The sequence below is a fragment of the Narcine bancroftii genome, chromosome 1 (assembly GCF_036971445.1).
Source record: "Narcine bancroftii isolate sNarBan1 chromosome 1, sNarBan1.hap1, whole genome shotgun sequence".
NCBI lineage: Eukaryota > Metazoa > Chordata > Chondrichthyes > Torpediniformes > Narcinidae > Narcine > Narcine bancroftii.
Window position 1 is genome coordinate 272,578,278 of NC_091469.1, and position 16,671 is coordinate 272,594,948.

Consider the following 16,671-nt stretch of genomic DNA (forward strand, 5'->3'; position numbering starts at 1 on the left):
TCCGCAGAGTACGTTTTTATTCTGCAGGGCCCGCCTGCGACACCTCTGCAGAGACCTTACGAGGGGCCATAAAGGGTCTACGTTCACACTGGACATCGGCGGCATGCAGGAGCTATTTACTGTGGACAGGCTGAAGCCAGCTCACCCTGAACCCACCAAACCAGTGATTGTGGCCCAGCCCAAGAAGCGAGGCCGCCCAGCTAAAAAGGACATTGGTGCCGGTTCTGAGGGGGGTGCGGTGCTGTGTGGTGTGGCATAGCACTAGGCAGGCGAACCAGCCCCACTTGTAATCCACGCGGCGGGGCAGCCGGCCAAAATTGCGCCGTCAGGGGTTTCCCCTTCTCAGCACCGGGCTCAGAAGCCCGCGCTGAGGGGCCACGTGACGCCCGAGTGACGTCAGCGCCCCCCCCCCCCCCCCCCACCGTGGTTCTCAGCCAGGTCCGGGCTGGGAGTATGTCCAGCAATAAACCAATTTTCTGCTCACTGAGCTCAGCCCGTCTGGTTGTGTGTCCTTTCAGTAGCAGTGTAGCTGCCGCTACAGCATCTTAATTAAATTAAACATGGATGTATCTCATTCAACTCTAATTGACCATTTAAATGCATTCAATTGTTAGCGTTGTTTTCTTCTTGTTTTCTGTTGAGCCTAGTGAAACGTTGCTCTCTATTTCCTGTGCAGAGAGAAGCTGCCTTTCATGTATGAAGTTTTTTTTCTTAGTTAAATATAGTTGCTGATAAAAGAATGCAGATAGTAATGAGTTATTTCCTGTTTCATTCTCAGCTCTATAGTTTATTATTTGAAAGGTCATTAAGTAGACTCAAATGAAGCAATAAGGGCAGAGCACGACAAATATTTGGATTAAATCTCATTATCTTTGGACAAATCCTTCCTCATTTTCAGGTACAAATATTAGTTACTACAGTTCAGAAAAATCCTTTGTTCTTTTCTATATTAAGCCTTTACTTTTTCATTGGAACAATCTTTATAAGTTCTGTCAGTCAGGTAAGTGAACACCTACAAAATAGTGATTGCTTTTATTATAACCATATGTAGTGGTTTTCAAACTGCCCCTCTAAACTCACATTCTGCCTTAAGCAATTTACTATGCCATAATTGTAAGGGATTGCTTAAGGTGTATGTGAGTGGAAAGAAAATGTTTGAAAGCCACTGGTTTAATCGTATTTAATTGACTCTTTATATGTACTGTTTGATAACTCCAAAGGAAATGGGCCAATGACAATTTTTCTCAAGCAAAATATTTCAGTAACAATTGGGTCTAGAGCAGTGGTTCTCAGCCTTTTTTTCCCCCCCACTCACATACCACCTTAAGCAATCCCTTACTAATCACAAAGTACTTATGGGATAGGGATTGCTTAAGGTGGCATGTGAGTTTGGGGGGGGCAGTTTGAAAACCATTGAAAAAGAAAATATTGTAGGATGTCTCTTCTATAAAAGCTGTTTTAAATTGTTTCTACCATCAATGAGTGAACTGTGAGCAGTGTGTGTGTGATTGTGGAGGATGCTGTACTGATGGATGCTATAATTGGGAAGGCTTGTTGTGGAGTGGGAAGTTCTGAGAGGATGTATGTTAAGAAATGGACAACATGGTTAGCATAGCAGTTAGCACGGTGTTGTTACAGCCCCGGCGATTGGGACTAGGAATCAGGTCCCACACTGTACGTTCTCCCTGTGTCTTTGTGAGTTTCCTCCGGGGGCTTCAGTTTCCTCCCACACTTCAAAATATATGGAGGTTGTAGGTCAGTTGGTTGTAATTGGGCGGCATGGGCTCGTGGGCCAAAATGGCCTGTTACCATGCTGCATGTCAAAATTTAAACATTTAAGTATATGTGCATTAATATCACAAGTAGGTTCACTTTGATCATTTCTGTTCAATATTTCTCACAAAGCCATGAATTTTTTTCCTCCTTTACGATTTGCTAAGCCAATAAATTCTTACATATTACCCCTTATTAGTGAAGCATTTCTCTTTATGTTTCACTTCTGACAGTGTAGATAAGATTTTTGTTTCTAGCTCATGGTCGATGTCCTGGTCATTTCACTTGACTGAATAACTTACTCGGCCACTTTGACAGAAAGTTCAGGTTTAACCACATCAGTGTGCAAACACAGTAACAAATACACCAGGACAACATTTCCCTAAATAGCATTAATGTACTGCTTAGGTTCTTTTTACGACAATCTGTCAGCTTTATGGTCACATTTGTGGACAACGGTATTTATATATTTTGTGTTAATCGAATCACATAGATAAATGGTTAACACAACCCTATTGTAGTGCAAGCGACCTGGGTTTAAATCTGATGCTGTGTAAGGAGCTTGTATGTTCTCCCCGTGCTCCTGTTTCCTCCCACCCATCAAATATATGGGGGTTGTAGGTTAATTGATGTATTTGGGGAGCATGGATTCTTAGGCCAGAAGGGCCTGTTATTGTGCTGTATGTCAATTAAAAAAAAAACATTTAAAATAAAAATTAGCACCACTACCAACAGAATGTGGGTGTCTTTGAATTCATAATTTCTCTGTTTGTCTTTCCCAAGAGTGCTCCAGAACATCATTTATCCCATCACGCCCTCTGAGAATATTATACTGTATTGATTGGTGGTTTCTCATTGCTTGCTGCCACTGCATGCTAACTTTCTGTGGTTTTGCACAAAGCCATCCAAATCTCTTTGAATCTCAAGATTAACCAGTCTCACACTTTTTAAAAAATCCATTCTGGGAGATTTTGCTCCTCCCAGCATTATATTCCAATGGGCATCTTCAGAATCAGTATTTATTGTCATAAACAAGTCATGAAATTTGGTGTTTTGTGGCAACATCATAGAGCAAATATCTTACAACATTACTATAAAAAAGTAAAAATAATGTGCACATAAAGTAAGGCAGTGTCTATGGTTCATTGATTACCCAGGAATCCAGTGGGGAAGCTGTCCTTGTGTCGTTGAGTGCTCATCTTTAGGCTCCTGTACCTTTTCCCCGATGGTAGCAGAGTGAAGAGGGCATGGCCTGGGTGGTGGGGGTCTTTGAGGATAGAGACAGCTTTTTTAAGACACCGCCTCATGTTGATGTCCTTGATGGAGTGAAGTCTGGTGCCTGTGATGTCACAGGCCAAGTTAACAACCCTCTACTGGGGGTAGAGGCTGTAATATTCTTGTACTGAGAATTGGCACCTCCTTACCAGGCAGTGATGCAGCCAGCCAGAATGCTCTCCACGGTGCACCTGTAGAAGTTGATGAGAGTCTTCGCTGACATATCTACTCCCTTGCATTTTCTCCTTGACTGTATCACCAGGAAACTTGGGATACATTTCATGCGATCCCAACAAAAATGTCATTTTTGTGTCCCATTAGTAACCACATCCTATGAAATGCTCATTTTCAACTGCTTTTTGTCCAATGACACATTTTCAAGTTTATTTCCCTCTGCCCTCAAAATATATAACAAACTTTCCAAATCTTGTTTCAGATTTAGCAACATCAGCTTCAAATTTAAAATGTATTTCAACATATTATGAAGAACCTTCCTTTGAGGTTCCTTGATTATGAGACTAATTAACTGAATAAAATTGGTCAATATTAAATGTAAAATAGCATAATGGCCGTTCTGCCAGAATTGCTGGTGTGGACCTGGGAGAGTGGAGACACAGCGCTGCTCCACAAGGTTCAACTGCCTAGTACTAACGCTGGCAGTTCTGTACAGGCGTTTAAAGAGCTGACGGTGTTTGTAATTAAAATCCTGCAACCATGAGGGGGGTTTCAGATTCCAGGAAGTAGAGGACCAGTGCAGGGCAACAGAAACAGGGGGTACCACCCCCTCACCCCCCCCCCACCCCAGTTAAGAAGGAGAAGCAGAGAAGATCACCCTACAGTGACAGACCATCCAAGGGCTCAGTGGCTGATGGATCCACTCTGGTTGCAGGCGACTTGCAGTCAGGGGACCCGCACGGGCTGCAGGCTGCTGGAGACTGACTCATGGGAACCAGGTATCAGAGCTGGGATTCGAGAGGGTGCTGAGGGCAAGAAGGGCTTCCTGATCATGTCAGAGGTTGGGATCTGGAGTTCAGGTTGCCGATGGATCAAACAGGAGTCTGCAGAGGCAATGGCGGTGAAGGTGAATCCACGGACACACAGTGACTCTGAAAGTACTCTCTTTTGCTTCACTTTCTCTTGTAGTGTATGCTGGACGACACTAATGGTGACACTCTAGCCCTTTTTCCACTGGCATCTCAGTTAATTGGCTATGCAGTGTCCCGGAATAGGAAGCCCTTTGTGCTTTTTCCACTGAGCCACCTTTGACTGGGACACTGATTGCTTTTCCACTGAACACACTCTTCCCCAGGGATCGGAGTGTTCTACCTTCAACTTGAATCAGGTTATTTCCTGCTGTCCCTTTTCCACTGGTTTTATCAGCACGCCGGCATCAGCAAACTCCAAGGATTTGAGTAGGGGTAGAGGCAGAGGAAATTTTGTGTAATATTACATGTTCTGCACTATTACATGACAGTAAAGGAATTTTTAATATTAAATTTATTTTGATTAATGCCCATAACTTAAAGATGCTTCCTTGTTGAAACCTTGATCCATCAGCGAATCCATATTAGTAATTTTCAATGATGTTACGTGCAGCTTACGACTCTTTCTCAGTGAATCATCATAGATTTCTCCAGTTTGTACTGATTTATTTACAAACTACAAATTAAGGTGATCATTTACTGAGAAAACAATGAGTGAAAAATTTTCTGAGTGTTAGGGTTGTCAAGGAGGAATTATTTTCAAAAGAAAGTGCTGGAAATGCTCATTTGGTCAGGTACCTTGGATGAAAAGAGAAACAGAGTTGATGTTCCATGTGTAAAATGCTTTGCATTTCCAACTTTGACATTGTTTTTGTTTGATTTTCATTCTGCAATCTTAATTTTATTTCCTGGTCAGAAGCTGCTCAGCCAGTTGCACCTAGTCTACCTGATCTTGAGCCTAGTTAATGAGCATCCACATACTGGGATAATGATGTCCTACCATGGCTGGAAATGTTAATTACCAGGGATGTTCTCCGTGGGAGCTCTAGTTCTGGAATTCCTCCAGATTAAAAATAAATTATGAATATGGGATACTGGAATTTAAACAGCATACAGGAGGGAGATTGAAAACTTGGCTGGATGGTGCACCAACAACAGCCTCACACTAAATGTCACCAAAACCAAGGAGCTGATTGTTGACTTCAGTATAGGAAAATCCAGTGATAATTGGGGGATCAGAGGTGAAGAGGGGGAGCAAATTTAAATCCTTGGGAGCCATTATCCAGAGGATCTTTCCTGGACCCAACACACTAATGGCATCATGAAGAAAGCTTGCCAGCACCTCTACTTCCTTAGGAGTTTGTGGAGGTTTGGTATGACGTCAAAAACCCTGCCAAATTTCTGGGAGGAGTCACGTGATGGAGTAGTGGCCGGACGGTGAACTCCAGCCCTCTCCAGAAAAGTCGGGAAAAACAAAAGAAAACACAAAGGCACAGAAATAAAAGTTACAGAAAAGTGAGTATAAAGGTGGAAAGAAGATGGCGACAAAAAAAGAAAAATCGGAAGCAACGGTAAGAAGAGAGGAAGAGAAGACAAAGGAGGAAAAAGGTGAAGGCCTTACCTGTCCGAAGAGGCCCGCTGCGGAGAGAGAAACCCGCTCCCTCAGGTCGGTAAATAATGGACTACAAAAATGGCTCGCAGAGCCGAGTAAAAGTGCGCAACCGCGCATGCGCGATACTTCGCGCATGTGCGATGCGAATGAAAAAAAACACACCGACGGGAGGGGGGACCAGCTGGGGAGTCGATCTCCACAGCCGGCAACGACAGCTGCAGAACACCTGCAGCAAGAAGAGACCACAGAAGACAATAGAAACAAGAAAGAAGAGGAGGAAAGGGCAACAAAGAAACAACAGATGGCCAACCCAGAGGAAGAAGAAGAGGAAGAGTACAGGGAAATAGAAGAAGAAAAGAAAGGCAAGGTAAAGGATATACTTGCTCTTATTAAAGGATACATGGAGTCATTTAAAGAATGGCAAACACAGGAATTTAAGGATTTAAGAAAAAGAATAAACAACACAGAAGAGAAAATAAATAAAATGGAGATGACCTTAACAGAAATGGGAAAGAAAATGGACAAGATGGAAGAGCGGGCAGTAGCAGCAGAAATGGAGGTAGAAGACTTAAAAAAAGAAATTGGAGAAATCTAATAAAAAAACTAAAGAGACACAAGAACTACTAGCTCAAAAAATAGATACAATGGAAAACCATAACAGAAGAAATAACATAAAGATAGTGGGCCTTAAGGAAGATGAAGAAGGCAAGAATATGAGGGAGTTTATAAAAGAGTGGATCCCTAAGACCCTAGGATGTCCAGAACTACAGCAAGAAATGGAAATAGAAAGGGCACATAGAGTATTGGCCTCTAAACCACAACCACAACAAAAACCAAGATCTATTGTAGTAAAATTCCTAAGATATACTACAAGAGAAAAGGTACTGGAGAAGACAATGGAAAAAGTAAGAGAGGGCAACAAACCACTGGAGTATAAAGGGCAAAAAATCTTCATTTATCCAGATATAAGTTTTGAACTCCTAAAGAAGAGAAAAGAGTTCAATACAGCAAAGGCGATTTTATGGAAGAAAGGGTATAAATTTATACTAAAGCATTCAGCGGTATTGAAAATATTTATTCCAGGACAACAAAACAGACTATTCTCGGATCCAGAAGAAGCACGAAAATTTGCAGAACAATTACAAAAATAGACTGAGGGAGGAAGACGGGTAATGAGAGTTAAAATGATCACGATTGATATGTATGTGGGTAAAGACAAAAATAGACTGAGGGATGAAGACGGGTAATGAGAGTAAAAATGATCACGATTGATATGTATGCGGGTAAAGAGGTATAAGAGTGAATAGAGACAATGAGCATACATGAATGTATCTGTACTTAGAGGAAAATATAGATAGTATAGACAAGAATTAATAAGGGAAGGTAATGGAATAGAGAGAATAAGGAGGGAATTAAAAGAGTGACCTTTGTGACATATGAAAAGTGAAATCTTTTCTGGGGGAGGCGGGGTGGGGGGAAATAGTGGTCACTGCAAAATCAGTTGACGCTTGCGAGTGGATTCACAAATCCAAATGGAGAGGGGAGATGTGGTTGTCCGACAAGGGATAAAGGACAACTCAGGAGGTGAAGGGGAGATTGGGGATAAATAAGATAGAAATAGGAGAATAAGGAAAATGTTGGATGTTGTAGGAATGTTGTCTTATAAAGAGTTGAAAATAAGAAAACAGAAATGGAAAAGGAGGAAAGGTAATGATGGAAAAACGGAAAGAGAAGATAAACAAAATATAAAAGGGCTACGCTGAACTATATGTCTTTAAATATTAATGGAATACATAACCAAATTAAAAGGAAGAAACTACTAAATTTAAATGAATAAATGTATTCCATTAGAAAAAATAACATATAGGTTAAGAAATAATATTGAAATATTCGAACAAGTATAGGAGCCTTACATTAAATACAATAGAGAAAACCTACCGGGGACAAACATTACCTAAGTTGATGGAAGGAGAAGGAAAGAAAAGAATGGACTCAGTAGAATTTCTGGTGTAATTTTGTTGAATGACAACATTGTCTGACTGGCTTAATGCAACCTAGATTGTATACCTAAAATGGATGAGAGGGGGGGGTGGGGGGGTGGCTTGGGAGGAGTGGGGGGGGGGAGAAAAAGTCACTGTATATGTGTGAAAAAGAAATAGTGTATATCATGGCTAATGTGATTTATGGTGTGAAAAATAAAAAAAAAAACCCTACCAAATTTCTACACATGTCTGGTGGAAAGTGTGCTGACCGTCTGCATCATGGTCTGATATGGAGGCACCAACAGCCCTGAGCGTAAAGATGGTGAACACAGCCGAGGACATCACAGCCAAAACCCTTCCCACTATCAAGAACATCTACAGGAAACACTGCTGTCGGAGAGCAGCAGCAATCATCAAGGATCTACACCACCAGCACGTGCTCTGTTCTCACTGGTACCATCAGGAAGAGGTATAGGTACCACCAGATTCTGAAACACCTACTACCCCTCCACTGTCAGACTCCTCAACAACAAACTCCTCAGAGATTCATTTAAGGGCTTTTACTTTTGCACATTACTGATTTTTTTTAAACTTCTCTATGCTTTGCACAGTCAGTTTGTTTACATTTCTTTGTTTATATGTATTCGTTGAGTACAGTTTTTTTTTGCACTACTAATAAATGCTAATTCTGCCTCACCCACAGGAATAGGAATCTCAGGGTTGAATGTGATGTCATGTATGTACTGTACTCTGACAATAAATCTGAAATCTTGAAAATACAGACTTCACAAATAACTGAGAATCGTGGGAAGGTTAGATTGGCCACATTCCATTTTTTTTTTAAATTGACCCCAGTAGCACTAAAGTTTAAACTCATCTAGAAATGGGTTAACCTTTCACATTAGATGATGTCAGATATGGTGGACCAATGGATGCTGCTCAGTTTCAGCTGTGATTATCCCAATCATTATGCTTAACTGCAAAGTTCACAGCCTCCTCTGATCTTGAGCTGAGTTTTCAAACCCCTATCCTTGGCCTCAGTAAGACTTCACCCACTTGACCACCCTCTTGTTTGGATGCATCAGGCTGTGTGTGGATCCAAAGTTAGGAGGGCACCAACTGTCACTGTGTGCTGAGGTTCTACCTGTCCCAGATGGACCTAGCCCCATTGCCGCTCAATGTCCCAGTCAGCTGGATTTGGCCACACCACCTATCCTTCATGGAAAAGTTTTTCCAAACCAATACCTTTGATCACAAAGTCATCAGGCCATGGTCAGTATGGAATATCTTGCAGATATTGAGAGACAAGAACTCAATGGACACAGTGGGGTGGTTCCCTGACCAGAACGACCAGGTCATCTGGCAAAATGACTCATTGCCAGTGCTCATGAACGTGCCCCAGGACTTGGCCTGCCTGGTGATGAGAGGAGCATCCCAAGTCAGATCCTTCCTGTACAAGGTGAACATCAGCACATTATCCCCAAGATGACTGTGGTGAAGAGGAGATAGTCACCCACCTCTTGGCAGAATGAAGATTTGCAGAGTGTATGGAGAAGGAAGCAAGGGTCTTTGTCACAGTTCATCTCCAGTATTAGCATGACATAGGACTTGTTGATTATTGGACTGTTCCTGGGGATGCACATAGAGTCAGACATCCAGAAGTGCGTGAGGTCCATCAACTTGGTGAAAGATGCCCTTTGGTCTGACCAAAACCTGTTGGTCTTTCAGCACACAATGAGGAAATGCTGCCAACTGGCACATTCCAGGCTGCAGGAGTATGTGTTGAGGGGCGCACTGAGGCTTGGTGCAGGCAACACAAGAGCTGTGGTGAAGGACCACTATCAACAGTCCTCCCATTATTGGGTATTGAGGGTCAGTGACTGAGAGGAAACCCCTCAAGAAACAGAAGGGGGAGAAGTGACAAGATGCCACAGTGGTGGTAAAGGTGTAAATAGAAATGAATGTTACAATGTACATTGGTGCAAATGTATAGACATGAAACTAAGGGTGGGAAGAGATGGAACAGTTTTTGTAAATTTATGGTAAATAAAGTCAATTTTTGTTTTAAAAAATTTCACCCACTTGCTGAGCTTTGTCAAGGTTTGTCATCCTGATATCTGCTACATTCTCGATGTGAGAGGAAGAAAATTAAGAGTCAAATACAAAGGCTGAGAAATGTACTTAACTACATAGGCCTCCAAATTAAATGTGCTGTTGGCTGGCAGATTAAAAACAAACAAATCTGATCTTGGTCACGCATTCTTTTTGCAATGAAGTTTCCCTTCTCGGACCCTCATATCCCATGCATCAGCTGCACTAATACCTTCACCAATATTTCACTTTCCCTCACCTCCAGGCAGAGTCATACCAATGTTCTCCAGGTCTTCCTCCACCTTCCGTCTTTGACTCAAGCAAATCCTCCTCCCACATCCCACACCAAACCAACTTGTCCAACTTGTGGCTCGTGAACCTTCACACCTTACACTAGCTTTGCTTTAAAACCCCTCACTTTAACACTTCATTGCTACAATTCATTGTGGCTGTTTAAACCATGCTCCCTGGCATTCCTTCCCTGTGCTTATCCAGGCTGTTACATCCCTCTTTCCCTCTCTGGCATTAACCTATTTGACAAAAGCTTTTGGCCAGTGCTCCCAGTTCTTCTTCTCAAGTTCTGCATACTTTCCCCCAATACCATGTGAAGCACATTAGACGCATCTCTATTTTAAAGACTCCATTAAAAGTGAACTACAATTATTTTCTTTTGTATATAGTTTTTTTTAATTCAGTTTAACTAGATTTAGGGGTTTACAGGGAAGTCCTGTGAAATGGCTGAGGTGCCCATGCAAGTTGATGTGTTGGTTTGCTTTTAATTCTCTGATGTCCTCCAACCTTTCCGGCTGAACAAAAGGTTTTTCACATTACCAAATTCCATCATCAAGATCTCAGCAACATTCTCTAATTCAACATGTTGCATTATTTTGTCATCTTCATCTCCCAGGTGTCCTCACTGTCAAAGTTCAGTTCCTGATCTGTCAAACTCAGTTGTCTCACATTAAAATTCACAAATCTATTTATATTATGTTGGTTTCACATCCACACAAATTAAATGTCTTACTATCTATCTTTAATGATGGAGAAAGATTGGAAAGGCTGGGTTGTTTTCCCTGGTGGAAGCTTCCTTTTCTAATTAACAGTCTATGATAAGTAGGGATTGGTGCTGGGGTCTTTGTTGGTTGCAAAACATATGAACCACCAGGATGTGAACATGGGAGGCTTGAAGAGTTAGCTTGCAGATTATGTAAGTTGGTGGTGTTGTACAGAGCAAGAAAGGCTGTTTGATGCTAAGTAGAACCTGGCTCAGATGGAACATAGAGTGGAGCATTAGCAGATGGAATTTAATTCTGACAATTGTGAGGTAATACATTTTGGGAAATTCAGTAGTGGTAGGATGTCAAGTTTATTGACATCTGATTGTACAAGTACAACCCGACAAAACAGCGTTCTCCGGTCCTCAGTGCAATAACATGCAGTCATACAACCAGACCTAACACCCATTCAGACAAATAATACATATGTAGGACAAGTAATATATCTGTTTTAAAAATAAATAAATATTGTTTTGTACAAATGAGAGTCTCAGATGTATAATTTAAGCAGTTCCTTTGGTCATTCAGCATTCCCACTGTGGGAAGAAGCTGTTCCTCAGCCTGGTGGTGGTAGCTCTGATACTCCTGTATCTCTTCCCCAATGGGAGCAGCTGAAAGATGCCGTGTGCAGGGTTGAAGGGGTCATCAGTAATTTTGCATGCCCTCTTCAGACAATGATCCTAGTAGATCATGCTGATTGTGAGGAGGGAGACTCCAGTGATCCTCTCTGCCACTCTTACAGTCCTATGGATTGACCTGACAGAGGCATATAAAATTTTACAAATGGCATGGATAGAGTAGATAGTATATTTTTTCTGTAGTAGCCTTTGTCAGTCATGGTCAACCGTGGGTAGTAGCTGGAGTGGCCTCTCCAGGTGCAAGCCAGGGCAGAGTTGATATGGGCATCTGTATGTGTCCATGCAGTGGGACCCACTTCTCCATGCTAATAACAGGTGCAAAGGAATGACAAAAGTCGATGCAGTTTGTTGCAGCAAGTTGCCGTGCCAGTGCTGGGTACAGCAGTCAGCCGCCTTCAGGACTCCAACTCCGGCTTTTTCCTCTGAGTTTACTCCCAAAGCCTTACTTGTGAACAGCTATAGCCATAAGACAATGGAGGTTTGAAATCAGAGTTTTCCCTCTCCTAGATGAGTTACCATCCGTGGTTAATGAACCCCATTTGCCTGGAGCAACTGGTTTCAAAGCACCAGTGGCCCACCTTTGCCCTTTCTGTCAGTGAGAACAGCTCCACCAGGCATAACAACTATCCCACACATAAAGATCAGGAGTTAGACTTGGTTAGACTTGGTTGGTTTGTGTAGCAGTGGGAGCTCGTTCTCCCACTACCACCCTTTGGTTATGACAACTTTTAAAGAGCCTTTCCTGTTGTAAGTGTATCAAAAACAACGGGGAATGGGCTAAAGGTGAGAGGTAGGAGTTGTAAAGGGGTCTTGAGGGAAATTTTGTTTACACAGAGTGGTTGATAGCTGGAGGAAGTAGTGAAGCTAGATACAAACACAACCATTTGGAGACATTTAGTTCGGCACTTGAAGAGTATGCAATAGAAGAATATGGACCGAATGCAAGCAAATAGGATTCAGCATAGATTAACAAAAAAGTTGGCGTGGACCTGGTAGGGCATAGGGTCTGTACCTGTTTTGAACAAATCTATGATTTTTAATGTACATTGACAAAATTGGGTTTATCACATTTTTTAAAAATAGGCCTATTGAATTCTATAGAGAGTGGTTACAAAAAAATAATGCAGTCAAGTGATATTTACTGGTGCATGACACGCAAAGATCACTGTTCCAGAACACAAGTGCTGCCAACGCATGTGTGAAATGATAAATTTGTTTCTAAATGACAAAAGGTAGTTGGTTAAAAATATCCTTACAATAATTTTAAGAATGAAATTGATTCTTCCTCACCAAGATGCTCCATCCTTCTCCTTCCAGAAGTCTATCCAATAGTCTTTTCTTCACATTTAGGCTGTTCATTTCAATACCTATTCCAGGAAGCATTTTCACAAAGTATAATTATTTATTGAATGAAATAGTTCTATTTGACTTCCTATTGATTTTTTAGATTTCTATAATGTCCTTCAAAATGGGGTGAACATTTACTTTTCTATATTATTTTTTTTCTCAGTTTCCTTCATTATTTTAGATTGGTTTAGATTACCTTCCAGTGGTTTCCTTCCCAAAGAAAACAATCCTTAACATATCCATTGAATGGGCTAAGATCCATATTCACTGAGTTTAAGACATTGTGGCTCATTTTCCAGAAATAAGTTTTCCTTTCTTTCTTTAGGTCACTTCACTACCAACTGGATGTTGGGTTGAAATCATGGAATTTGCATGCAGTCACATCATATACAATTCTCAAAACCTAACTTCCACAAATGGTAAGTGCAGATGAACTGATTAGTTAATGATATTTATAGAAGTTTCCAAATATCTCTGTGCTTAATATGTTCAATTTTAGTGCAAAGAAATGAAGTGGCTAGATTTGCAGATGTCTGGTATAAGGGACCTCTCATTTTATGCTTCAGAACACAGCCTCAACTTCTGCATAACATCTTCTGGAGTTACTGGAGTAACTTTGTTTATGCAGTGAGGTGACATGGGTTGAACAGCTTCTTATTTGTGCTTATTACCAGCTCCAATTCACTGAGAACCTGGTTGGAGGTGAGGTGCAGCATTGCAGTGAGAATGATTGAATAACACCAATCTGCTTTGAAATTGTGTCTGTATGAACCTCTTGGTTGAGTCTACAGTTTGCATGGCATTGTGTAGTAGAAGTAACATGGAAACATGTTTTTTGAAGGCAACCAAGCTTGAGAATGATATTTCACACTTAATGAAGGGTTTTATGATGTCAAAAAGTACATATTCCTTGACACTGACATTGTGCACTGCTTTTCCCTTGGAATTGGTTTGAGAATTGGATCATGTCCACTCTCCACATGGATGGACAAACTCCACATTATGAGATAGAGAGCAGCTTTCAGCCACTGGAGAGAAGCTGTTGAGGAATTCATTGGGGAGAATTAAGGTAGTTGCCTTAATGAGGATCATCTATTTTTTTTTTACACAGCATCGATCTTCAAAGAAATCACAGTGAAATAATTGCTGTGACCTTTTAATTAACAAACAGTGGAAATTAGCTATGCAGAGGTCAGTTGATGCATGAGGAAATTGGTTCATTTTCAACGTACTTTAGTGTATTGAGTGAATCTGAGGACCCAGTCCATGTGAGTTTTCAATGCAATTTGTTGATTTAAAAAGTAACACTTTCTTTACCAGACACCTAAGACTGAATGCATGTTCTTGAGATTTTATGTTTATGAATTTTTCTACCGTGTCTGAAAATGGCTTCAACCACGTGTCATTTCAACTTGTGAAAGTTTTTGTATTTGATTATATCAATCTGTAGAAAGTCATTTCTACATCATTATGTGCTGGCAAACAAAGTGGGCTGAGTAGGCAGCTCATCAGTATTTCTCATCTGCTCCTACACCTTGATGGGTCAAAAAAAAAAGATAACAGCGCAAAATTATTTGCAGGGTGGAAATGGATGTTAGTGGAAATTTAATGAGGCCCACTATAAGTGGGGAAAGAACTTCTGATTTGCTTTTTCTCCACACTGAACAATGTAATTCAAATAGACCAGTGCAGGAAAGCAGGTTGCAGCTGTCAGAATTTCTGCTTCAATCTCCATCAGATTTTGCTTCCCCACAAATGATGCTCAGCTTGTTGAATGTTACCCGTGTTTTGAAGTCAGATTTTCTGTTAACAAGGTCATCTCCATAAAATCTTGTTAATATTGGTCTTTTACTTTGCCAGTTCTTGGTTTGGTGTTTCCCTCACATTCATAGAATGGAGAAATAATCGAATTAAGAAGGAAAATTTTATCAGTTGACTTTTCTCATCCTGACCTTACGATCTAATTAATTATTTATTTTATGGGTAGTCACCAGAAACTTCTTTGCTCAATGTGACAGCAAAACATGAAGCTGTAACAAACCATCTTGTAAATATAGTGACAGTGTTTCATACTTTTACTCAGTTGGTAGAACTCTGATTAGATTCAAACCAGAAAGTTGAAAAGTGATAATCTGATTCCATTTCTTGCTTTCTTTTATTTTCACAAATTATGCGTTAGAGATTCTTAAACATTTTATCACTGTTTTTAATTCTTGTGGAATCATCTTTCAGATGAATACAGTAAAATTCCTGTAACCTGCAGTTCAAGCAACCGCCAACCTCAAGTAACCAGCAAAAAAATGGAGGAAAATAAATAATTTTAAAAATGAAATAAACAAGAATAAATAAAAATTTAATTAAAGTTTAAAATTGTAAGTGTCAATGTTCTCTGAAGTAACCCATAATAAACCTTTGGTGAAGAAGGGAGCAAATATTCAGCTGGCAGAGTGCCTTGGTCATGTTTTGCTCATAGCAGCTGTTTGAATAAAGTTTAGATAATTTGTGCATTAATAAAACAGCATTGTCCAGGATGAAGAACTGGTTAATTCCGCTCAGCATTGGGGTGACTTTCTTAAAGTGTCTTCTTATCCCTGTTTAGTAAGAGTCTTTATCTGTATTAGTACATTATTAAACATATAGCAAGGCTTTATCTGTAAACTTGGGAGAGGGGGTGAATTAAGATAGCAACACAGTTAGCATAGTGGTTAGTGCAGTGCTGTTACACAGCACCAGTGACCAGGTTTCAAACTTAAATTTTGTAAGTTATGGGAAGGCTGATTTTTCTTCAAATTACTTTACCATTTGCACTCTCTTTTGTCTTTTAAACTGTTTATTTTTAATACTAGAGTATTAGTTAGGCATTATAAGAGGAAGTCTCAAGCAACCAGAAAACTTGCTTATCTGGCATTTACTAATCCAGTGGTTTTACTGTATTTGAAATCTGTTGCACCAGATTTCTTTCACTCAGCAGAAGTCACATATTTGAAATCAGACTCATAGACATACAGTACGGTGCAGGCTTTTCAACCTAATCAGTCCATATCATCCAAGTTGGCATTCTGAGTTACTCCTGTTTACCGTCCATATCCTTCTAAACTAGGGGCGGGAAACCTTTTATGATTCGTGGGCCAGATGGCATGTCAGAAGTTGAATGGCAGGCTGGGGTGAATGGCGACAGCTCTGGACTGGCATGGGGTTGTGGCAGCACTAGTCGGGGCTGGCGGTGGTGGTGGTGCTGGCTGGGTGGGTGGGGGGGGGCGCAGGGGGGCAATAAGTTTAGATCCTGGGCCGGATGCGGGCCATGGGCCATAGGTTGCTCACCCCTGTTCTAAACTCTTCCTAACCATGTACCACTATTTGATTGTATCCCGCCTGCGGAGTGGAATTTTGTCTTCACTGGCTAAGGTCTTTGTCACTTCCAACAATCACAGTAAAGGTTCATGCTGGCGACTAAGTCTGGAAGCCTTTCTTGAGCCAGTGATTAGTAGATAAAGAGGGAAGAAATTTTATTGGAAAGGAAAAAGATCAACTGGAAATTTTAGGAACTAATTTTCAAGTGGAACTTCCACCCGTTATTACAAGTGTCACTGCCAGAGAAACATTTTATTCGTGTGGTTGAATACGTTCAAAGTTTTTTGATAAAACTTTCTGAGGTTACATCAGCAGGTGTGAATTGATGTCTTTCTGTTACACCCCCATGCTCAAAATGTACAAACCAGTCAAATGAGGTGAAATTTCCCTATCAGCACCTCCAGGGCTAAATACATTCAGTATCTAATAGTACAACTGCAGAAAGTTTGTGATATGCATCGCAAATTGTGTGTGGTTGAAATCATTGATGTAATTTTGCTTTTATATTTGTAATGCAATCCTTTACTAGAATAACTTAAACAAGCACCATATTGTGAACAAGAT

At 40.7% G+C, this 16,671-nt stretch overlaps 1 protein-coding gene across 6 annotated transcripts in view; it reads left to right on the forward strand.

Annotated features, from left to right (window-relative positions):
* The window catches only part of LOC138743593 (circularly permutated Ras protein 1), an 89,018-nt gene that overhangs the window by 34,694 nt on the left and 37,653 nt on the right, over window positions 1-16,671 (forward strand). For 2 of the 6 annotated variants that reach the window (XM_069899110.1, XM_069899146.1), the window contains exons 1-2: window positions 787-898; window positions 13,082-13,175. In XM_069899110.1, coding sequence (XP_069755211.1) covers window positions 13,118-13,175 — 58 coding nt within the window. In that variant the 5' untranslated portion in view covers window positions 787-898; window positions 13,082-13,117. Of the gene's footprint in view, window positions 1-785; window positions 899-938; window positions 1,001-13,081; window positions 13,176-16,671 lie in introns of those variants that run through there. The other 4 variants (XM_069899125.1, XM_069899118.1, XM_069899142.1 and 1 more) reach the window with 3 other exon arrangements.